Source organism: Panicum hallii, chromosome 3, assembly GCF_002211085.1.
Source record: "Panicum hallii strain FIL2 chromosome 3, PHallii_v3.1, whole genome shotgun sequence".
Classification (NCBI taxonomy): domain Eukaryota; kingdom Viridiplantae; phylum Streptophyta; class Magnoliopsida; order Poales; family Poaceae; genus Panicum; species Panicum hallii.
The window spans coordinates 4,091,326-4,113,457 of NC_038044.1; the positions used below are offsets into that span (position 1 = coordinate 4,091,326).

At 40.6% G+C, this 22,132-nt stretch overlaps 3 protein-coding genes and 1 non-coding gene across 8 annotated transcripts; 2 read left to right on the forward strand and 2 right to left on the reverse strand.

The window, feature by feature from the left end:
* TRNAL-CAG lies at positions 1 to 81 on the reverse strand. The gene has a single exon. It is a non-coding gene; the product is annotated as a tRNA-Leu (tRNA).
* A 1,323-nt stretch (positions 82 to 1,404) lies between these two features.
* LOC112888140 lies at positions 1,405 to 7,785 on the reverse strand. 2 transcript variants are annotated; one of them, XM_025954498.1, is made up of 9 exons: positions 7,530 to 7,785; positions 5,578 to 6,289; positions 4,331 to 5,097; positions 3,887 to 4,166; positions 3,581 to 3,802; positions 2,921 to 3,094; positions 2,618 to 2,806; positions 2,366 to 2,479; positions 1,405 to 1,880 (listed from the first exon to the last, which is right to left on the reverse strand). In XM_025954498.1, the coding sequence occupies exons 2-9, from the start codon at positions 6,277 to 6,279 to the stop codon at positions 1,584 to 1,586; spliced, it is 2,745 nt and encodes a 914-aa protein (XP_025810283.1). In that variant the 5' UTR covers positions 6,280 to 6,289; positions 7,530 to 7,785; the 3' UTR covers positions 1,405 to 1,583. The 2 variants fall into 2 exon arrangements, with proteins under 2 accessions (XP_025810283.1, XP_025810284.1); XM_025954499.1 differs by having other exon boundaries at positions 5,578 to 6,428; positions 7,530 to 7,769.
* A 2,080-nt stretch (positions 7,786 to 9,865) lies between these two features.
* On the forward strand, positions 9,866 to 15,217 carry LOC112886837 (protein EMBRYO SAC DEVELOPMENT ARREST 30). 4 transcript variants are annotated; one of them, XM_025952844.1, is made up of 11 exons: positions 9,866 to 10,027; positions 10,412 to 10,594; positions 10,760 to 10,844; positions 11,467 to 11,534; positions 11,610 to 11,698; positions 11,812 to 12,055; positions 12,143 to 12,255; positions 12,702 to 12,792; positions 12,904 to 13,032; positions 13,505 to 14,058; positions 14,403 to 14,841. In XM_025952844.1, the coding sequence occupies exons 2-11, from the start codon at positions 10,442 to 10,444 to the stop codon at positions 14,839 to 14,841; spliced, it is 1,965 nt and encodes a 654-aa protein (XP_025808629.1). In that variant the 5' UTR covers positions 9,866 to 10,027; positions 10,412 to 10,441. The 4 variants fall into 4 exon arrangements, with proteins under 4 accessions (XP_025808629.1, XP_025808633.1, XP_025808632.1 ...); XM_025952848.1 differs by lacking the exon at positions 10,412 to 10,594 and having other exon boundaries at positions 9,874 to 10,027; positions 11,636 to 11,698; XM_025952847.1 differs by lacking the exon at positions 9,866 to 10,027 and having other exon boundaries at positions 11,636 to 11,698.
* Positions 15,218 to 17,961: 2,744 nt separating this feature from the next.
* On the forward strand, positions 17,962 to 21,374 carry LOC112885848 (adenylate kinase 4-like). The gene is made up of 6 exons (XM_025951524.1): positions 17,962 to 18,161; positions 19,179 to 19,324; positions 19,415 to 19,534; positions 19,719 to 19,886; positions 20,492 to 20,581; positions 21,018 to 21,374. Exons 1-6 carry the CDS (start codon positions 18,059 to 18,061, stop codon positions 21,114 to 21,116), a joined length of 726 nt encoding a protein of 241 aa, XP_025807309.1. The 5' UTR covers positions 17,962 to 18,058; the 3' UTR covers positions 21,117 to 21,374.
* The last annotated feature ends 758 nt before the right edge of the window (positions 21,375 to 22,132 follow it).

The window sequence follows — 22,132 nt, forward strand, 5'->3', positions numbered from 1 at the left end:
TGTCAAGAATGGGATTCGAACCCATGCCCTTTCGGACCAGTACCTGAAACTGGCGCCTTAGACCAACTCGGCCATCTTGACGAACCTATTAATCAATATTCGCAAAGATACAAGAGAATAATCAAGCTTATGCCTCTGCGGCGATCCTTTACTTAAAGCGGTGGAGACCATGCAATCTTTGTGTTTTTGAGAGTAGTCAAAATATTTTATAGTGTCGTCACATTGTACACACATCGGTAAAAATGTGAACAATCCGACTTGCTTCGCTCTGTTGTGCGATGGCTTTGGCCTCTGGCAGTCAAGTTCATGGCGACTATGAAAGACAAGACAGGGTTAATTGCTCCCTACTGAGTTCCACGAGGTACGGTAGTGATAACGTGGATCAAAATAGGGTTTGCTCATTTATTAGCAAAGGAAGCTTGTATGGAAATGCTCAGTACAAATGTGAACCTTTACATGCACGCATGCACACCCAAGAACATATACATACAACCTACCGCTATGAACGTCTCTGTAAGACGGGAGCTGGTAGATTTTAGGATGACTTACTATTGTTAATGGGCACGTCATCTTCCTATGAAGAATTGTGATGTTCAACAATTGTAGGCGGTTGTCTCCCACTCTTGATCTAATGGAATCATGCTCATATTTCAAGAAAAGAATGTGCAAAAAAAAACTACCAAAATGCCAAACCAAGTCTGATGTCAACAATGCAAAACCTGTACCGCATTGAATCAAGCTGAAAAATAAATTTGGTTTTTAACCATGTCAGGTTAAAATTTGGTAAAGAAAAAAAATTATGGAAAAAAGAGGGCTACTAGGGGGATATATAGGGCCCTAATCACTTACTTAGGAACCCACCAACCCTATCCTGGGAGGGCGGGGGGGGGCCACCCACCACGCAAGGCATCGTTGCTTTTGTTATCAAGGCCAAAGCACCGGCATAACAAGCCTTACACAAGTACCATGAATATGGACATGGAAATACCCTACAACTCAACCCAAAGGGGAGCTTGGTATGGTTTAGGGTTACAGCCACACTGACCGTGCGGTATGTTACATGGTGCCCCTCCCTTAGGTCATCACTTCACCCTCTGTCGGTGCCCCAACCTGTCCCCTCCTGCATATAAACTAGTGATACTAACCGGAGCATAGCGATGTGGGATTAAAGATTCTCACTGTGCCCCACCCACACCCACTCACTGTAGGGGAGAGTGGATGGAAATGGGCTGCATTGCCAGCGCGTTGGACAGGCTGCATTTAGTATTTGGGCCAGGGCTCCAGTTTACTACCCAATTTACAGGTACCAAGTACACCTGCACCCTTTGATGGATACAATAAAAGGTTCAGATCACATTTATTTTTTTCCTCTGAACAACCCAACAAATTCACACTGGAACACAGATAGAACAGTTATGCATTTAGACACACCGAATTTATTAGAGCTCAACCTTTGCGGTTTCTCCTCACTTCGTCTTGCGTGTGACAAAACATACATAGAATGAAATATCGCGCATTAACAAGAACCAAAGAGGAAATGGGAACTTATATATGTACAAAAGAGAAGCATAGAGGTGCTAGCCCTACTGGTCATCCAGCTTCCAAACCTCATGGAGGAGCCTGTACCTCGCGGTGCTCGAGTTGCTGATTCGCTTCAGCTTTGCAAGTGGGTTTGACGATGTGTTGGAGATGAAGGTCAGTGGGGAGCTCAGCTCATCGAGCTCGTCGTCGCTTGTGTTGGATTTGCGAAGGATGGCGGAACCGCTCTTCCTGGGATCGCCGATGACGCTTAGTATTGCTCCAGATGCAGGGGGGCTGTACAAGATCGGTGATGCGCCACATGGGATCGAGTGTATGCCCTTGTTGCCTTCCAGGTGGTCCTAGCAGCAGGGAAGATTGATGAACATGTCTGATGGTCAGATATTTTCCATAAACTGAAATCAGAATTTGGCTCAGACTGCATATTGTTACACAGACACCTATACTTCACTAATAAACCTATACTTCACTAAACAATTCTAAAAAACATGGATTATTATGAGTACACATTTACAAATATTAAGTTTACAATGATATCCGCATTCACTCCCCAAATTTAGCATCACATAACACCTAGTTTGGTTCCATTGCGGAAATAGAAGTAATAAAAAACAACTCTTTTGTGTTTCAATTATACTGACAATCTGACATATTGAAAGTGTAAGTGTATTAGGAAAACATAATAAGTACATATACAGTTTAAAAATTTCAAAGTAATCACTGTGTTTTAAAAAGGGATAATGATGGGTTTTATACCCCTTAACTACAATAAATCATGCAATTAGCCTCTGGGAGTTTAATGCATCAGAAAGTTAAATGAACTAACCTCCAATTCTAGTGCTTCAAGTAAAGAATCTTGAATCGGATCTGGGCAAAATTCATCTGGTGCAAAGCCCAGAAGGATATTCTTGATGATTGAGGAACTGAAGGTAGGACAAAGCTGTAAAACATGATATGATAGTATTAGGAACTATAGAAAAAAGATTCAAATTGACATGAAAAAAAGTTGAAATAGTTCATATCGGTAACGAGGAAGTTAAATAATTATAACAATTTTTAAGAAGATAGGTGTTCATGCCTCTTTTCTAGTACTGGTATCCATGAGCACATCCTTGGGGAGCATTAAGAGATCACTCAATGCATTCAGGAGATAGAATGGCTTTCTGGATTCAGCAAAGCCATTTTCACCATCTGCATTCTCAACTTCTGGATAGTCATCCATATCCATACCAAACAAGTCAGTAAGACTTCTGGACCAGCTGCCAATCTAGAAGAAAGATACATGTCGTTGGTCTCAACAGCAAGTGAAAATTGGGGGGTGGGGGGGGGGATGATTTATTGATTGCAACCTCACAGTAAGCACAGTTGAGATTCAACTTACCGCATTTTTTAGTTGGACTCCAGCACCAAAGCTAAATTTCCCAGATGGTATTGGAAGAACTTTAGGATCAGTTATTGGGTCAGACATGGGGTCCGTTGGAATTTCATCATCTGATTCACGTAAAATAGCGTTGAACATTGCTACATCCAATCTAGCTATGCATTGCTCCATCACCTGTTGAAGGGAGATAATGTTCAGAGTTATTATAAGTAAAGAATTTTACATAGTCCATAATATGTTTCATTCTCAGTGCCTCAAGCTTGAACAAAGACAGCATCGAGCAAGTCTTAAATGGACAGACACATCAAGATGAATTTAAGGATAAAAGTATGTCTTATCCAATGTGGCAACATAGATATCATGAGGCTTACAGTGAATCACATTGGACTAAAAAAAAGAACAGTGGTATTATGGCACAGTGCTGACCTACGATTTGCTTCTGCCTCTAGTAAAAAAACTCATGAAAAAAGGTTCATAATCATAATAGCTGCTTCAATAGTAATCTAACTCACAACATATTTTTTAGAAAAGAAAGAACATCACTAAAATTAATAGTATTTATTCATGCAAGAAATATCAAATATGTAACAAAACATTTCTATACCTACTTTCTTAAAACAGGAGCACACTCAAGATATTGCTCAATCATATGAACCTCACCAATTTGGCCAGCATAGGCAGGCATCCACACTCATGTCCAGCTGCCCTTACTGGGCAAAGCCTTTCTGACGCCTCCTTGAAAGCCTTCTTCCATATGTCCATGGATATGGTTGCTTGTTGCTGGTCTCCCACTACAGTAATCCTTCCATAGCTTCTCTTTGCATTCGAACTAGTTTTCAAGTCACTGGTTATATAAGCCGATTGCATATGTGGTGTGAATGTCTGCAAATTAAGGTTTGTGTTGCACTAGGTTTAATGAATCCCTACGAACAAAAGTACATGCAACAAAGGATACAAGAAACAAACCTGCCACCAAAGGGTTTCAACGATTCGTGAAAATATCCATGATTCAATCTTCTTTATTGCAGCTATAAATGTGTCAACATCTTCCCAGTTATCAAACTCTGGGGAAACTAATTTTCCTTTCTTCCTATTAAGTGACTCCCACATTGATGCAGAATTTTTCCTATATGTTGTTTTGGAACTATAACCAGCAGAATTGATACCATTTGCAGTTCCCGATTGCTTAGAAGTTTCAGTAACAATTCCTCGCAATACCACACAGTTTGATAACCAGAAACTCAACCTGATTAAAGAAAAACTCGTGTCAGCCTACAGATAAATCAAGATAATGGCAAAAGCCTACAAGTCAATAGTGTAAAGTCTAAACATTTGCTGAGTCATAGCCAAATTTTTCTACTATAAAAAAAGTTATAATTCTTGGAACAGTGAAGAGGAAATATCATGCACCTTGCAATATCATATCCACAAGCTTTTGCGGCCAAAACCAGCCCAGAGGTAGCACTCCTTGCTGCACTTCCCATCTTGTCTCTTGAAAAGTTTTTTAATGCATGCACAAAATGCCTGGAGAGCCTTCGCGCTGGTGTATGGACCTTGTTCACTGAGCTACCATGTTCTGCAATTATTGAATAAAGGCCTATCTCAGCAGCGGCGGCTTCTCTTAGCTCTGCTTCAAGCAACTCAACTTTAAGTTCTAGTTCTCGAACTTTGCTGTCATTTCGGTTATTTGAAATGCGTATTGGCTCCTGGACTTGCAATCCATCATCAGCACTAGCTGTATTCTCATGAGCAATTGCAACATCCTGGGAATCAACTTCCTTCACTTCCTCCTTTTGGGGATCAACTTTCTTATTTGTGACACTTCCATTAACATCTGGAACTCTCATACTGAACCTCATATTCCTTGCTCTATCAGTAGTTAAAGTGCTATATGTTCTATCTCCAAAGTGCCTTTGGTTGGATTCAGCCATACCATAGGCAAATGACATTTTACGACCGCTTCTGAATGCATTGTGTGGTGGAAGAGATGGGTTTTGTTCTCTGGGCAAATCTGATGAGAGAGACAGATTCCCTGGATGGCCATTTGCCTTTTGGACTTGAGTTGGATACTTTGCAACTTCTTCACTCCTCGCTTTCGTACTGGATGATGCCACTTCACGCAGAGAATCATACGATGAACTGGTGCCTTCATTACCAACTAAGTTGATATCCTTCCCCTAACAATTTCAAAGTAGACTCAGATATGGAAATTAGGGCAAGTGCCAAGAATGGTGATGGGATGGGATACATCAAACACAAGAACAGAATTGCCCTGTTACTATTTTTGTTGATGCTTGTAAGAATGAAGTTCCTACTTTATCAGCAGATAACATGTTAATTGCTTGACAAGATTAGAAAACATGAATAATAATAATAAAACGAAAAAATGAATAAATGGAGCATGAATTATTCTAGCAACCATACTGACAGTTGTGACTCGCCTTGAGACAAACAATGTGGAAGCTCAAAGAATGAATGAATACAGGATATATTAGCCCGCTTTGGTAATGTAATAGAGACAGCATAGTAATAACCTCTTGCCTAGTGTTATTATTACAATTCATACTTTCTAGAAAAAGAATGTCTCCTCGCTTTAGAGTGAGATAGACATGACAATAAGAGTGAATTACACATTTAGAATAGAATTCTTCTTTTACCTTGAGAGATTCCTGAGACCTATTACTACCTGTAGGAACAGTTCCACCCGAGCGGTGCGGGTATGGAACTTCCTCTTCATCATCATCAGTGAAGGAAGCAAACTCAGTATCTTCCGTATACTCCTCACTCATTGTTGCTGATACGAATTCCTTTGAATCCTTATCAACTGATGCCTCTTTTGATAAGGCATCTCTTGAGGAAACACTTGAGTTATCCCCATCCAACGGTTGGATTCGAAGGTAAACCATGGGCTGGGCATTGCTTTTGAAGCTCCTTCTGGAATTGAGAGGTACAGGAACACTCGAGTCCTCATGAAACATTGCATGCTCTGCCAAATCCAATGTTGCAGTTCCCAAATGTTGACCCTTCAGCTTATCCCTCCTTGGCTCATATAAGTTCAACTCAAGCAGGTTCTTCTGCCACTTTCCACTCTTGGATGACCCCTCCTTTTGGAAATCAGCCTGTAAGGTTATGAACTCATTGAATTCAATCTTCCCGGATGCAGAACCAGACCCAATAGAAGGAGCAACAGTGCTTGTCTTCCCTGAATTGCGCTCGCCATTTTCCCAGAACAGGACCACGGAGCGCAAAGACTTCAGGGACTCAGAAGGGGGCCAAGGGCTGATTTCTTGGATGAGGATATTGAAATCCACATGGAAGGCAGAATCCTTCCTCGTCTTAGTTCGGAGGCCTAGCACCATTGCTGCAGCACTGGATACACAATGAGCTTAATCAGCGGTTCCCCACAGTTTATTTAGCGAATGAAAATGAATCCTGTTCCTCTCTTTGATTCACTCTGAATTATGCAACAAATCAGACAATGGCATGGAGTACATTGGAAGCAAAGCTCCTGCATGCAGTTAGGCAGTGATTGTGTCACTAGCTAAAGGAGAAAAGCAGGTAGTATAACAACGAATTATGGCCATGTGCGACGAGCCCTACAAGATGCTAAACAGAAGTCCAGGTGAAAGGAAAAAAACACCTATCAACATTAAAGTCTGACACCAGGAAGCAAATTTATTTCAATAATGAAGGATGGGAGAAATATGTAAGTCAACAATTACATAAATGCAACTCATTGCATCACGTCGCTGCCATAAAGCTGAAGATTGAATCATAGTAAATGATACCACACAATTTCCCCTTTTTTTTCAAAAACTTTGGGAATAGCACGATGGGATCAGAATGGGGCTGCAGAATGTACAATAACTCTCTTGAAATGCATTTTTTTCCAGTAAAAAAAAGAAACAAGGTGGTCTTTGAACCCTAGAAAGAAGCATTAGCAGATGGATACAATAATTTGGAATCGACTAAACCAAGGGGAAAATAAATGGGAAACGGTAGGGGCAGTAAGAGATCTGAGAGAAAAGATGGCTTTGACCAGACTGTACCAACCAATAGAGCATCCAAAACATGGCAAACACTAGCACCCTAGCAGAGGAAAACAAAACAGAGAGCAACCTGGACAAGTTCGAACTCAGCCGGTCTGGAAGGAAAAAAAACCCAAAAAGTGAAGCATCAAACAAACAGAGACGCTGGAGAGAAAATGGTGGCTTTGTCGTAGAACAAGGGCAGGAACTTTACCAACACCCAAAATGCAATGTGAAGAAAACTGCCACGCAACAACCCAAGAGGACTCAGTACGAGAGTTATCAATACCGATTGAATGCTATATCAGCTCGAGCAAGTTAGGACAACCAAAATGCAGTACCAAAAACCAAGAGAAGGGGGGAAGGGAGGGGACTGGGTACAGGGCCCAAACCAATCCATCATATTAAGTCCAATATTCTGAAAAACAAAACCTCGTTCAAATCATTGCACTAGATGAGGAAGCACAGAAACGGAAGCATGAATTGAATCGAGGTCAAATGCGGAGAGAAGAAAGGATAAGAAAAAGGGAACTCGGGCAAACCAAAGTAAACGCGTCAAGAACCGCAGTTGCTGCAGGTACCTGAATCTAGCAGGGGCAGGGCAAGCCGGACGCAATGTGACGAACCGGGAAAGATTGATGGGGAGGAAGCATCGGCTGGAGACGATTGCTCAAGTTGGGAATGATTGGGCCGGTGGGCGAGTGCGTTCGTGGACGCGCAGTCTGGGGTGTCGGTGGGTGGGGAGAACAAGGCGCTGGATACAAGAAGCCGGCCGTCCTCCTCTGCCTCGAGGAGGAGAGGGAGGGAGGGAGGGAGGGATCGTGACCCGAAGCCAAAGCGAAGTAAACTATTCGGTAAAGAAAAGAATCTGAGCGAGTTTTTTTAAACCGAAATCTGGGCGGAGAGCTTGTGGAACCTGAGAATGTGAGATCTTTTGGGGAGTTGATTTGGAGGCTAGACTTGTGGAGCAGCACAGCAAGAAGCGGAACAAGTTACTCATTCATTACTTGGCCAATTATTACCTGTAAAGGAGAAAGGTTTTCACTTTGTTCTTTTCCATCGGTACACAAAGGGGTACTGGTTTTACGGCAAAGTTTGCTCTTATAGGTCCTTTTAGGACGCATGGGTACACATCATTTAGATTTCTTTTATCGTGTTATTACTTTTATGTCAGGGGTTTGGAAAACAAAGAAAAGGGCTCAATTTCCTAAAAAAAATTGTTTGGCTCAAGCTTGACGTCAGGACTATGCACGCATCGGGAGGTCGGGGCTTTTTTTTTTTTGAGTTGGATTAGGTTTCGCGTCGAATACTAGAGCCCAGTAGTGATTGTAACGGGCTAGGACTTGAGCCCACGGCCCTCTGGCCTCTTGGTAGATTGGATAAGGCCGGATTTTCTTTAGCTTTGTTGGATCATACGGCACTCGGCCCATGATCATATCTAAATCTAACTGCTTATTTATTCTGGGCTGTTATCTTGCGTCCTTTTTTTTAATGTCAAGAGATCGTTTGGATGCCATAGTTTTGAGAAATCGTGGCATCAAGTTCTTCCTTCAAAAAAAAAGGAAATTGCAGTTCTATGAGGTAATAAAGACGAAGCAAAATATTTTTGCGATTGCATTTTTGAAAATTTTAAAAATACTTTGCATCTAAAAACGTGCCTAAGTCGAAGCCCATCGATCTCAAGTTTAGAGACTGTCAGGCAAGAGAAAACAGCAGCATCTGATCCGTTTAGATTTAACGTTACGAGGGCGGCATCGATCATGGTATTGTACTGTAAGTATACTGCTGTGCTAAGAGACAGCAGCTGAAAGGAAGGTCGTGCTTTGCCTGGGTTCAGGAGTGAGCGCTGAGCTGTTGTGTTGGTGGAAAAGCGTCGATGTTTCTCTTGCCGCAAGCATTGATTAATGTACACGCGTCACATTTATTCTCTGTGTCTTTGGCTTCAGCTGCAAGACGTGGAAAACAGAGTGGCCGACGATTTTTGTTTTCTACATTGATTAATATTTAATAGGATTGAAGAATTTCAGCTCGATAAGCATATATTCTGTTAGATTATCATGTTGATTCACTATTTAGTTAGTTTCCGATGTAAATATGTTATATGCGAATGGAATATAGAAATCATATAGAATATTCTGAAAATGTTGTTTAGTCGGCTTGTAATTCACTAAAAATGTCATGTTACAAGTACAACTATACGTGTATCAATAGTTAAGATTGAGAAGGCTGGTCCACACGATAATAGTTAGAGGAGAGCACAATTTAATTAGTGTAGCATATTTTGTGTAGGGCTACCAGAAAAATTTCGAGTCTCACGAGCTCAGTTATCCCAGCTTGGCTAGGCTATACTAGGAATCAATCCGAGCTCGAGCCTAACCTAGATCTTGCGAGTTCCGACAATCCAAGATCAAACTATTTGATGACGCTATTATTTCTATTTACTTGGCGTGTGCTTGTACCTTTGCTATCTCCATTAATTTTCCAACCATTCAAAGTTGAAATAATATAGCTTGAGGTTGGAATCTATTAGCATGCATTACCTAGCGAGCTGCTATGTCTTATATATTAAGAAATATATAAAATGAAAAGGCTAAATGTTTCTAAATTTTTCTTTCCATCCGTTAAATTAAATCCGCATATTACATTTGCATCCTCTCGTCCCATCGTCGATGCCGTATATGACCTCTATCTGCTATTAAGCCGTTTCTGTCATGATCTTGAAAAAGATACTCTTCTAAAATACTGCAGTAGACGAGCTTATTTAAATCGAGCTCGAGCTTAACGCGAACCGAGCTGAGTTCGAGCTTGGCTGTAGGCTCGGCAGGATGCCAGGCTCAGCCGCTCAGATCGACTTCCGCTCGGGATGCTATCGAACTCCAGTTTGAGGTGTGGCAGGCTGGCTCGAGCTCGGCTCACTGACAGCCCTCTCCCTCAGGCTCATCTCTGTTTCTTCCCCCCTTTCCCTTTTCTCTGACTCTCCTCCAGCAGTCTTCCTTCCCTGGCGGCGACGACTGGGCGAGCGGCGGCGCCATTCGTCACGTCTTCGCCCAGCCCTTTGCCGGCGACGAGCATCCACCAGGTATGCCCGCCCCTTCTCTTTCCTTCTGCTGTGCGAGACGGAGCGCCCCAAACCCTAACAAAACTATTTATATTCGGATCTGATCCAGTTACAATACATTACCTACTAACTTCGTTTTCGTTTATCGGGTGTGTGCACCCATGTCCAATGCTGGGTCCGCCCCTGCTTCCCGCTTTGCGAGACCGAGCTTTCCAAACCCTAATGGCCTAATGTAAGCTTATTTTATCCGGATCAGACCCAATTGCAAGTATATGCGTGTGCTATATCCACTAACTTCGATTTTTGGGAATAAATATGTCCTATACTGGATCCGCCCCTGGTTGTGAAGTGAAAGATCTGTGCTCTGTGGAGATGTCCAAGTGTTTATTCTAACCTTTTCATCAGGATTTTTGGAGGTCAGAGTAATGAAATAAAATGCTGCTCAAAAGCAAGTTTAAGTTGGCCACAGCCATTGGCATCATGCTCTCGATGCTATCGCTGCTCGTGCACCTTTTTCTTGCAAATTATTCAGCTGGGGGCATTACAAAGTACAGCATGCATATGGATGATGTCCTTCCATTTGGACCGGTAATTCACAAGTCCTAACCAAGCTGCAGTACCAAATTCTCAATTTTCCTGAGTTTTTTAATGAAGGAATTTGTGTTTATTGAGGTTATGCTGGGCAAACATTTTCACTGCAATTGTTGGATATACGTCCTAACATCATTTTCCATTCTTCTCGAATTTTGGCAGAGGCCTCGCCCACGGAGATTGTGGGGTCCATTGCGCAAACTTGATCACTTGCATCCTTTTGCAAAACCTAGCAAAACATATGCTGGTAATTTGATTCTCAACTTGCACATACTTTATTAGTATTTTCATTGTCAAAAGTTTCTGTTGAGCATGTTTGGTTGCATTAGACATTGAGGGAAAATCTGTAGGTGAATTTGCATTCCTTTTCTCGATAAGCACACTTGTGCATACGGAATATCTCAAAATATACATACATATAGACTGACTATGCTAGAATTCGAACGCTTGCAAAGCAATATGCATTTTGTGATAAGCGCAGATGATCATTTTTCTACAAGTTTGCATATTCTATCATGATCTGTCTATGATTTTGTTCGATATATTTTTGGCATGTTTAGGTGTTAACTGCTCAGCCTAAAATATTCCTCTATTTTCCGAACATTGGAATCATCAGTGTTGGGTTGTTGACCTTAGAATGTTTCTTAATATGACTCCTGTGACATGCACAATAATGTGGATAAATCTGTTGCCATACTTCAACTATAATTACTACATGCTTATAGCATTTTTGAAGTGTTAGACTACCTGAAATGCTTAATTTGTATGCTCACTGTCAACCCATTTTAGGGTATTTTTGACCCTTTTGTTTTGATTGTAACAGATAAATATAAACATTGATAAAATCTGTTCGATTTTCCTTATTGCAGCTCCCAGTCAGCATAATGGTTTTATTTATGCAAAGATATATGGTGGCTTTGAGAAGATACAGTCTTCAGTAAGTTTTCTTGTGTAAATAATCCTTTTACTTGTTATCATTATAATAGGATCATGACATTGTTTCCTTTGTTAGATCTGTGACCTTGTTGCCGTTGCCAGGCTCTTAAATGCTACCCTGGTTATTCCTGAGATACAAGCAACAACTCGTGCAAAAGGCATCAGGTTGATGTGTCCTTCCTCATTCTGAAATTCATTATGGTAGTTTATCTATTCCTTTTACTCTGTTTTTCTGCTCGACCTCTAAATATAGCTTTCTCTCTATTCCGACCTTGCAGTCCAAAGTTCAAAAGCTTTTCTTACCTATATGATGAAGATCATTTCATAGATGCACTTTCCAATGATGTGGCTATTGTGCGTGGCTTGCCAAAGGATCTCAGAGAGGCTAGAAAAAAGATAAAATTTCCCACAGTATCTCCTAGGAATTCTGCCACTCCAGAGTACTACATGACAGAAGTATTACCCAGACTTGTAAAATCAAAAGTTATTGGGATAATTGTTAATGGAGGTAATTGTCTTAAGGTATCCTCCAAGCCCATGCTTACTCTGTTTTGTTTTTCGTTTTATTTTCAATGTGAACTTAGAGCCTTTCCATATGGTTTTCTGCAGTCAATTCTCCCTGCAAACCTGGAGGAATTTCAGAAGCTTAGATGCAGGGTAGCCTTCCATGCTCTAAGGTTGCGCCCTCAAATTCAGGCTCTTGGGAGCCAGATAGTAGGAAGGTGAGGCTTCCCACCTTTGCCATTGCTCCTCTCGCTCCTTTCTTTTTTTGTTCTTTCATCACTTATAGATTTATCAATTATGCTCCATGCGCTATGTATCATCAATGTATGGAATGAAACTTGAACTACTTTGATTGTGATGCCTCGATAAATAACTTACAGCCTTATTCCATGATTCAAGTTGGCTTCCCTTGTATACATAGTTACATACTAGGAAGAAAGATGGCACTTCACTCATTTTGCAATATTTCCTTGTTCTGGAAAGTTTTGGGTTGCTTTGTCTAGATTGAGAATGTTGCTGTTCAACTATGTAAACAATTAAAATCTTCCTTCCAGGGTAGACTTGTTATAAGAGCTGAAGCGGTTCTTCTTCGCTCATTGATAATTATGCTTCTCATTCTGACTTTCTGTTCTTATAAATCATAACTCAAGAGTGTTTTTTATAGGTTGCGAGCATCCGGCCATCCTTATCTGGCATATCACCCAGGATTGCTAAGAGATACTCTAGCTTTTCATGGTTGTGCTGAACTATTCCAGGTTTGTATGCTTAGAATTGCTGTGTTCCAGTATGGAATCTGTATGACCTCGCTTCCAGTATCTATATGTTGGACTTTCCTTTGACTGGTTGATAATTTTGATCGTTTCTAGGATATTCATACGGAGCTTATTCAGTCTAGAAGGAATCAGATGATTAAACGAGGAACGGTAAAGGAACAACTAACAGTTGATTCAGTGTCCAGGAAGATGGCTGGTTCGTGTCCACTCATGCCAGAAGAGGTGAGCTTGCTTATAACAGACTGTCTGTTTGCTCACTAAATTTGGTTGAAACGGTTCATCAATCAACTACTGTGCTGCAGACCCATGGATTCCAAGGATCAGGGTCTTTCTTTTTGGTTCTGCTATCAACATATAGAGGCTGACAAAATATAAGAAACAGAACAAGATAGTTCTAGATGATAATTTTCCTTACCTGTGTGGACCTTTACATTAGGGATATGAACTATATGTTTTGCTTTCAAGCATGTTGTTTGTACTAGTCTACTCATTATGAAAAAGCAGGCTCAAAATAAAGTAGTTAAAAGAAAGAAAAAGTACCTAGAAAGACTTAGACTTCATCTCTTCTTTCTATTCTTTGGTCATGTGGGGCACATTGAGCTGCAGCGATATAATACTGTGCCTGATTTACTGTACCAGCTTAGTAATTTATTTTGATTGCTAATGCTGTGATGTAACAATCTTGCGTTTCCAGGTTGGACTTCTACTTCAAGCATTAGGTTACCCACCTACAACAATAATATTCTTGGCTGGTTCTGAGACTTTTGGTGGACAGAGAATGCTTATTCCTCTACGAGCTATGTTTGCTAACCTAGTTGACCGCACTTCACTATGTAGTCAGAAGGAGCTGTCTGATTTAGTTGGGCCAGAAGAACCCCTAACCTCAGATTTGCCTCATCCCCCACCTCCCAAGAGTGAAAAACAACTCATTGAAGAATGGAAGAGAGCAGGGCCTCGTCCAAGACCACTGCCTCCACCTCCTGCAAGGCCATTCTATGCCCATGAGAAGGAAGGCTGGTATGGTTGGATTGGTGAGAATGACACAGAACCAGATGCTTCTCCAATTGAATTCAGGAGGCAAGCGCACCGGTTGCTCTGGGATGCGCTTGATTATTTTGTTTCTGTTGAAGCTGATGCCTTCTTCCCTGGGTTTCACAATGATGGGAGTGGTTGGCCGGACTGCTCAAGTTTGATCATGGGGCACAGGTTATACCAGTCACCTTCTGGTATTACCTACAGGCCTGACAGGTACAAAGCCATTATATTGATATAGTTACATACTATGTGTATAGCTTAAAAGATTTTTTTTCTCTCTCTCTTTCTTCAGCCATTAAAATTGCATTTCATATCTATTATATTGCAAATGAAAAAATTGTAACCGGCATTGGTGGTAGTTAAGTAGCCTCCAGGTTGCAAGAGGATAGCCGTTAATCTTGGAATAAACTCAAAAGCTATGCATGTTGTAAAATCATTAAGGTACTTGATTGTTCACTAGTATATTATGGTCAAGCATAATAACCTTTTGACAATTATAGTACCATTTGTTATGAAGTTTTGCATGATGATCATTCCCACCCCCTTTTAATCATCAGAAAGATTGTTGCCGCGCTGTTTGAAGATGTTAGTGATCATCGGTATCATCCACCACGGAATTGGACAATTGCTGCACGTGAGCACCTCAACAGAAGTGCAGGTGTGGAAGGCATCGTGTTATCAGCTACGTTGTCAAGACCTGTATCTTTTCTCGCGCACCCATTGCCAGAGTGCTCTTGCAGAACACCAAAATCACCTGCTGTTCAACCAGTGAAAAGCAGCAATGGCAGACTCCTATTTGGAGGTGAGGAAGAGTGTCCAGATTGGATGGTGCGCAGCCTGGCAATGGCTTCTGCCAAAAATAGTGAACCTCAAAATGAGGACTATGAAGATGAATTGCCTGAAGATGACTCTAGCCTGGACACGCAGCACGAATCTGACAGAAGCGACGTGAATAAATCTTCAGAGCAAGATGAAGAGATGGATCCAGATGATTAGAGAGATGTGGAGCATAGATGTATGGCGCGCCTTTTAACCGCTATCAGCTCCAGGTTGCAATACGAGCATCCACTCCAAGAATGTCCTCCTGGACCAGCGGGCATCATCTTGCATTGCAGCAACACATCAGCATCTGGAATACTCCCAGGATGACAAGATCGTCGATATAGGGAGCTTGCCTGGATTATGCTCTGTTTGCGACCAGGCTTCGATACAAAACTAACACTTTGTTCTCTTCTTCCTTCTTGTCTCACTCTTTTTTTTTGGGTTTACATTTTTGTGGGTACAGCCCAAAGAAATTGTTTCTGTAAAAATGTATGTCAACCGGGAATACACTATTTTTGGAGGTGAGTTTGATATCTAGCATTTAAAATGAGATTGGCTTCTTTTTTTTTTGTTTGTTTGTTATAGGAGAAGTCTAAATTACTCCCCTCAACTATAGCCAAAGTCCGAATAACCCTCTAAACTATTGTTTGATTCATTTACCCTCCAAACTATGCTCTTTGGTTTAAATTACCCCTTAATACAAATTGTTTTTTTCATTTCTCCATGCATAGGTGGAGTTTTAAGTTGAAATTTTACAAGATGATAGAACACATCATAACACATGTGAGAAAAAATACATCATAATTTATTATTATTATTTTGATAGGTTAGAATATTTAATAATAAATTAATCATTGGAGTTTAAAATTATATGAAAAATAATGATAAAAAATTATAACAACCTTTTTAATATTCATTGCGATGTCCATTACAACCCTGAAAATTTGAAATTAAAATCCAACTTGTGTATGGAGGAATAAATTGTATTATACGGTGAAATGAACTAAATGGCATAGTTTAGAGGGTAAATTGAACTAAGTTATAGTTTAGAGGTATCCGAACTCCAGCTATACTTGAATGGAGTAAATTGAACTTTTTCGTTTGTTAGTCAGAGCTTCTGGCCTGTTGATGTGCATCTTAGAATACAGGGCAGTTTTTCCCGTTTTGCCCCCTTAATTGCGTGCGTGTGAGAGTTAAGCAGATATGTGCCTTATTCATTGCCAAAGAGTTTGCTTAATGAATCGGCGCTTCTACATGGCTTGTGCTATGAATCTGGAAATGGTGTATATCTGTTGCATACTTGCTGGCTGCGTGACTGCGTCTATGCAAAAAGTAGACAAGTAGTTTGTGTTTCACATCAAATCTGCTCAATTTGGGAGCGAAAATTTTCAACAGTAAGTAGGAATAAATCCTATCTTATTCTCGCCTCTGCTCCGCCACCGCTGCCCTGGGTTCAACCCCGGCCGCCGCCGTGGAACCCTGCTGCCCTGTCATTGTGTACACATTTTTTAGAAAAAGGATTGTACATGACATACGAGTGCTACAGCCTATGCAATATAGTTACCTACTGTTGTATCTGATGGATTTTATCTAAATTTCTTTCAAATATTTGTTGAACTTGAATTTTGTTCCAATAATTCAGGCACTACCCTCAGCTGAAAATGGTGGGATATTTTTTATTTTCTTGAGACCATCTAATACCTTATATCTCAAGTTTTTTTTTCTGAGAATAAAAGCATCTGATCCATAGCTTACAAAATTTATTAATAGCAACCTGAAAATTCCGTGTTACTACAAATGCCAAGGATTATATAAGTCGCAAGAGAGAAAAGATTCCGAAAAGTGTTCAAAGGAAACTTTGGTACGAATGCTATATAGCTGCAGATGACAGCAATTGAATGAGCAGGACATGCGCCATTGAACTTCTCTTGTTGGAGACACCGAAGGAAAAAAAAATTGTTTGGTGCTGGCTTTGGCCAGCACATGCATGAAAATTTTAGGTTGATTAGGTGGCCACCAAACTTTGGGGTTGGTGGTAACAGCTGTTTGTTGATCTACAAGCAGGAGACGGATGCTCAAACTAGGATTAGAGCATGCGGCTGCCTAGACACGTCAAGTCCTCAAGCTATTCTCTAATACATGATATTCACAAAAAGAAAAAAAATGGCCACACTGTGTGATTTAGATACATCAGTATGGACCAGTCATCTAAAATGCTTCTGGGTTTTGGTTAAACTTAAATACAAATTCAAATTGACCAAGGGAATTATCATTTTGAAACATGATTCATGCCATTTTGCCACTATCACGGTTGGTAGCCACCTACGTACTAACAAGTCAAATTGACATCGCGATACCAATACATACCATAATCATTTTCAGCCAATCATTCGGATACAATAGCGTCCTCCTGCACCAACCTTATACCAACCATTGTTCCAACCAAATTATTGTGAGTTTAGTTTCCCGCACATAACATTTTGTTGAACAAATACTCACAAACATACAGTAGGTAAAAAGTCCCTTGCCTATTTTATTTTATTTTAAAATAAGGTTACTTCAATACATTTTTTATAACATTTATATATACACATATGCTGTATTGATCTAGCCCCATATCTTTATTTCTCTCTCTCAATTCTCAATCTAGGTAAAATCTCTTTCCCTCAACCCTTGACACTGTAGATGGCGCTACCACAAAAAAGGTTGGTTCAATTGAATAGCTCCCCTTCCCTCCCAACAATATGATGAATGGTTAGCTTGTGAGTAAAAAAAAAAGAAGTAAAAACAACATGTCGTGGTCTTGTGGGTGTCACCAAAACTATGGATCCGAGGACAAGATAAGAGTCCGAGAGGAGAGATGGAGAAACTGGAAGATACAAATATGGCATGATAATATAATTGATAAATGGTGTGATGTGTCATCTTATACTCAATACTGGTTCCAGTTTTGGTTAACGTGTGATTTTCAAACCACTTGACAGGCTGGCAAAGTGATGAGTAAGTAAGTTTGTATTTTATTTTTCATTTTCATAAATTTTCCTTTATCCTAGATTCCACCAGAAATCCAAATCTACCTGCTCATGGTAGAAGCGCCTTTTCTCTCTCTCCATATCCTAGATTACAAGTTTATGGACCAATGTGCACGCACATGTCTAGTTGTTGTATTTCGGAATTTACTCATAAATAAAAGCGAACAAAAAGAGAAACAGAAAGCGAATAGAGGAAAATTCGGCTGGTCCCACCTCACCAGAAAGGAAAACGAAGGAAAAGCCCAACAAAACCCCGGACCTGACCCAGACGAGAAATCCAGCTGCTGCACCTGCACTCCTGCGACGCCCCCAACGCACGCGAGTTGAGCTCTTCTCGTTTTGCGGCGGCGGCGGCGGCGATGGCGGCGAACCTGGAGGACGTGCCGTCGCTGGATCTGATGCACGAGCTGCTCCGCCGCATGAAGTGCAGCTCCAAGCCGGACAAGCGCCTCATCCTCATCGGTACGGCGTGGACAGCTCTTTCCCTATTCCCTATTCCCAACCTTCCTCCTCGCCGGCGCTCGGTGGATTCGCCGTTCTGGTGACACCGCGGGAGAAAGGCCGCCGCTTGGCGCCGTACTTATTCGGGATCCGCGGAAAGTTTTCTCCTTTCATGTGGAACCTTGGTTCTTTCCTTCTTTTTCTGCATGTGCGGCGAAGAAATATTGCTTCCTTTTGCGATTAGTGGATTGGTTCGGGATTTCTCAACAGACGGAAGGGAAATTGTGTGCTGATTGATTAGGTCTGGAAATTCAGGTGCCTGAGGATGGTAATGTTGGTTCGAGGCCTTGTGCTGTTCGGTATTGGTGGTTTGGTCATAGATGTAGAATTATAAGGATTAGCAAAAATAGAAAGGAAACATGAGAAGGATGCAACTTTGTGAAGACGAGTTAAGATGTAGATCTCGAAAAAAAAAATGCTATATTCAGTTATGCTGTCCTTTTATTTAATTATTTTACCTTTCACTGGCCCAGTGAATTTGCATTGTCGTCCAAGCTTTTATGACACTTTGAGGTACTGAGGTGAAGTCTCTTATGCAATTATGTTTTAGTATTTTGTTGGTAATGGCACGCATCTATTATTTACATTGCGAAAATTGATTTGTATTACGGAAATGGTAGAAACCTGCGACAGTATAGATGAGTAAATACAATGTAAATAGTGTTGTTCTTCCATGTCTAGCTTTACCTGGTGCCTGTTTTCCTTGCTAATGGTGTTGTGACACCCTTTGTTTTTGTCTCTGTAGCCATTATATGTTGTTTGATTTGATATGTTGTTCTGGCACTGGTAGTCAGGATTGTATAAGGTTGGGGAGAGATTGAGGGCCACAATGCCTTTTGTGGAGAACAATAAACACAACATAGTTTCATGCATCTTTGCTTTCTCATTCAGTTCTTGAATGACTAGTTCAAGTATTTATTTCTATTCTAGAATGCTCCTCAATTGGTGAATTTGACACCTCTTCTACACCTCTTGTAGGCCCACCCGGCTCTGGAAAGGGAACTCAGTCTCCCCTTATTAAGGATGAATATTGCCTGTGCCATTTAGCCACTGGTGATATGCTGAGGGCTGCTGTGGCTGCCAAGACTCCTCTAGGGATCAAAGCTAAAGAAGCTATGGACAAGGTAATGTTAGCACACCAAAACAACTAGTAAATTACTAGCCAGCAGAAAAGGTGCTTTCTGACTCCACTGTATGCTCACTTCCCCCTTTAGGGAGAGCTTGTTTCAGATGACTTGGTTGTGGGGATCATTGATGAAGCCATGAAGAAACCCTCATGCCAGAAAGGTTTCATCCTTGATGGCTTCCCTAGAACTGTCACTCAAGCACAGAAGGTCAGATATTCAACTCAATTCCTCAGCATGAAGAAACATTCTTATATCTTGTTATTATACTCCCTATGAACTAATTAGCTTGTCCTAAACATCATATATTAAAAATGAGGGAGTAACTTATAAAGGTTATCTATATTTGATGCAGTATAGTTTTCACCTCAATGATTTTAAACATTCTGTGCAGCTTGATGAGATGTTGGCAAAGCAAGGTGCTAATGTTGACAAGGTCCTGAACTTCGCAATTGATGATGCTATATTGGAAGAAAGGATTACTGGTCGCTGGATCCACCCAGCGAGTGGTAGGACTTACCATACAAAATTTGCACCTCCAAAGGCTCCGGGAATTGATGATGTAAGTCGGATACACAGCACTTAGTTTGGCTGCTTATGTTATGTTTTCATGATCTCATTTGTACAGTCTTGCCATTGTTTCTACTTTGTCGTTGTTTTAGTGTAGACAAGTTCAACATTTTGCTGCATATGTTCTTCAGCATGCTTTCCAATCAGCTGTGCTCATGTGGCATAACTTAGTGTGGCAGATGATTCCAGTCTATTAATAAGTTAGAGTAATTATAGCTTTGTAAATATTGCTATGGGTCAATTCTGCTTGTGAATGCTAGTATTTTTTATTGGATGGTGTATTGGTTCATTTAAATAGTGCAATGTGCCCTCATATTGTTTTAAATTCATGTGGTAGCATTTCTGTATGCGTAGCATCTCTTTTGCGTGCCCTGTACCCTGTTTCTCAAGGTTTGATGTTTTCATCACTCTTCTCCCACGAGGAAAGCTGTGCATAGGTGGATATGTCACCATAGACAACTTCAGCATATATTGATATGTATAGATAAAAATAGAAGCTGCATTATTGCAAGCACATCTGCTTTCTCTTGTATGGTTTGCCCACAAAATATTTATGCACTTGTGACTGTACTCTGATTGTTAACTATTTTCACTCAGGTCACTGGAGAACCATTGATTCAGAGGAGAGATGATACAGCTGAGGTCTTGAAGTCGAGGCTTGAAGCCTTCCACAGACAAACTGAGCCTGTATGTTATTCCTTAAATGAACAATGCCCCTGTAAATTTTTCTGGAGATATTTCTATTTCCTACTGCTAATATGTATTTCTTAAGTTATGTTACTTGTTTGTTTTTAAACATTGTTTTTTATTGTCTAGGTGTATAATTTGCCGATCTCCTATCTCTTACCTGACATTTTTCTCCTTTGATGTATTTGTATCATTAATTACAGTACTGCATAAAGTTCTTTAATGATTTGGTTAAACCGGCCCTTTTTTGTCCTGTATAGTTTTGATGCTTGGCTCACGTATTTATAGTCATCTTTGTTATAGGGGAACAATTAAGCAAATTCTGTGTTTTCCACTTTTTATTCATAGTTCTGGTTTTCCACTTGTTCTGAAAAATTTAGCAAGTTGTTTAACTAACAATCTTACTCCTAATATGGGAACAATTGGCCTCATCCAGGTGATTGACTACTACTCCAAGAAGGGCTTAGTGGCGAACCTGCCTGCGGAGAAACCACCAAAGGAAGTGACTGTTGAGGTGCAGAAAGCTCTCTCATGATGAAGTATCCGTTCTTGAGCTTAAGCATGATTGCATGTACCAAAGTCCCTTGTTGGGGTTCCTTCAAAGTTACTGATGTGGACATCCTGTGGTTTTCATTTTCAATTATTCATTTGTGCATCTGCACCATTTTATCACAGCTTTGACAAGCTCGGGAATTGTCTGAATAATTTCTGTTTCAAATGAGGGAAGCTGTTTTTTTGGAACTAATACTGAGATGATTACAGCAATTCATACTTGGCAAAATTTCCGTTGCTACCTTCTTCCAGTACGTACATCGATGCATATGTTACCAATGATGATAATCGAGAAGATCCCTAGCACCGCTTGGTTCTTGCTCCATTGTGTGTAGATGCTGATGTGCGCCAAGTTGAATAAACTTTTCAAGTTGTACGAGCACCCTAGATGATATGTGAAGTTGAAGTGATGTTTAGTCGTATTTGCATTATGGGGTAGCTTGTATTCTTAGCTTTCCACGCTAGTGCAGTAGTGTGCTTGCATCCATACTTGTGATTTTGTGAATACCTATACAACATGTAACTGCTGTTTTTTTCAAAATAAAAGTTTGCACAATGATGTGGATTAGAAAGCCGAAAGGAACAAGAGAATGGAACACAACCTGGATTTGAGAACTGCGAGGAACGTAAGAACATGAGAGGGCTTAAGAGACTGCAGCGCATAAACCCAATTTCTAGAGGTGTGTAGAAGGTTGGCATGTAGCCAGTAGCCATCCCTCTCAGATCAAGGTTAAAACTAGAAATGAGCTGACTATCCTAAACAAGGCTGCTACTGGTTGCATGGAAGTCCTGTTGCCATGGCTTCCCGCATGACAAGACCGTTTAGAACGTGTAAAAAAAAATAGTACGTTTGGTACATGAAAATACTGTATCCATACCAATTCTACAAATATTTCATCGAATGTGCAAGGTCTAGTTTCATTTTTCAAGCGTGCAATACATGATTTTTTTTGCACAGTGCAAACATGAAAAGCACTGCAACTTACAGATGAAATGGCA

Bases quoted from the DNA above. Each gene is read 5' to 3' on its own strand.
- LOC112888140 (XM_025954498.1), bottom strand. From the start codon at position 6,279: ATGGTGCTAGGCCTCCGAACTAAGACGAGGAAGGATTCTGCCTTCCAT. The intron at 2,807-2,920 runs GTAAGTTGAATC...TCTTTCTTCTAG, and splicing joins GAGTCCAACTAAAAAATGCG to ATTGGCAGCTGGTCCAGAAG. The intron at 1,881-2,365 runs GTTAGTTCATTT...CCCTGCTGCTAG, and splicing joins TTGAAGCACTAGAATTGGAG to GACCACCTGGAAGGCAACAA.
- LOC112885848 (XM_025951524.1), top strand. From the start codon at position 18,059: ATGGCGGCGAACCTGGAGGACGTGCCGTCGCTGGATCTGATGCACGAG. The intron at 19,325-19,414 runs GTAATGTTAGCA...TTCCCCCTTTAG, and splicing joins CTAAAGAAGCTATGGACAAG to GGAGAGCTTGTTTCAGATGA. The intron at 20,582-21,017 runs GTATGTTATTCC...GGCCTCATCCAG, and splicing joins TCCACAGACAAACTGAGCCT to GTGATTGACTACTACTCCAA.
- LOC112886837 (XM_025952844.1), top strand. From the start codon at position 10,442: ATGCTGCTCAAAAGCAAGTTTAAGTTGGCCACAGCCATTGGCATCATG. The intron at 10,595-10,759 runs GTAATTCACAAG...GAATTTTGGCAG, and splicing joins ATGTCCTTCCATTTGGACCG to AGGCCTCGCCCACGGAGATT. The intron at 12,793-12,903 runs GTTTGTATGCTT...GATCGTTTCTAG, and splicing joins GTTGTGCTGAACTATTCCAG to GATATTCATACGGAGCTTAT.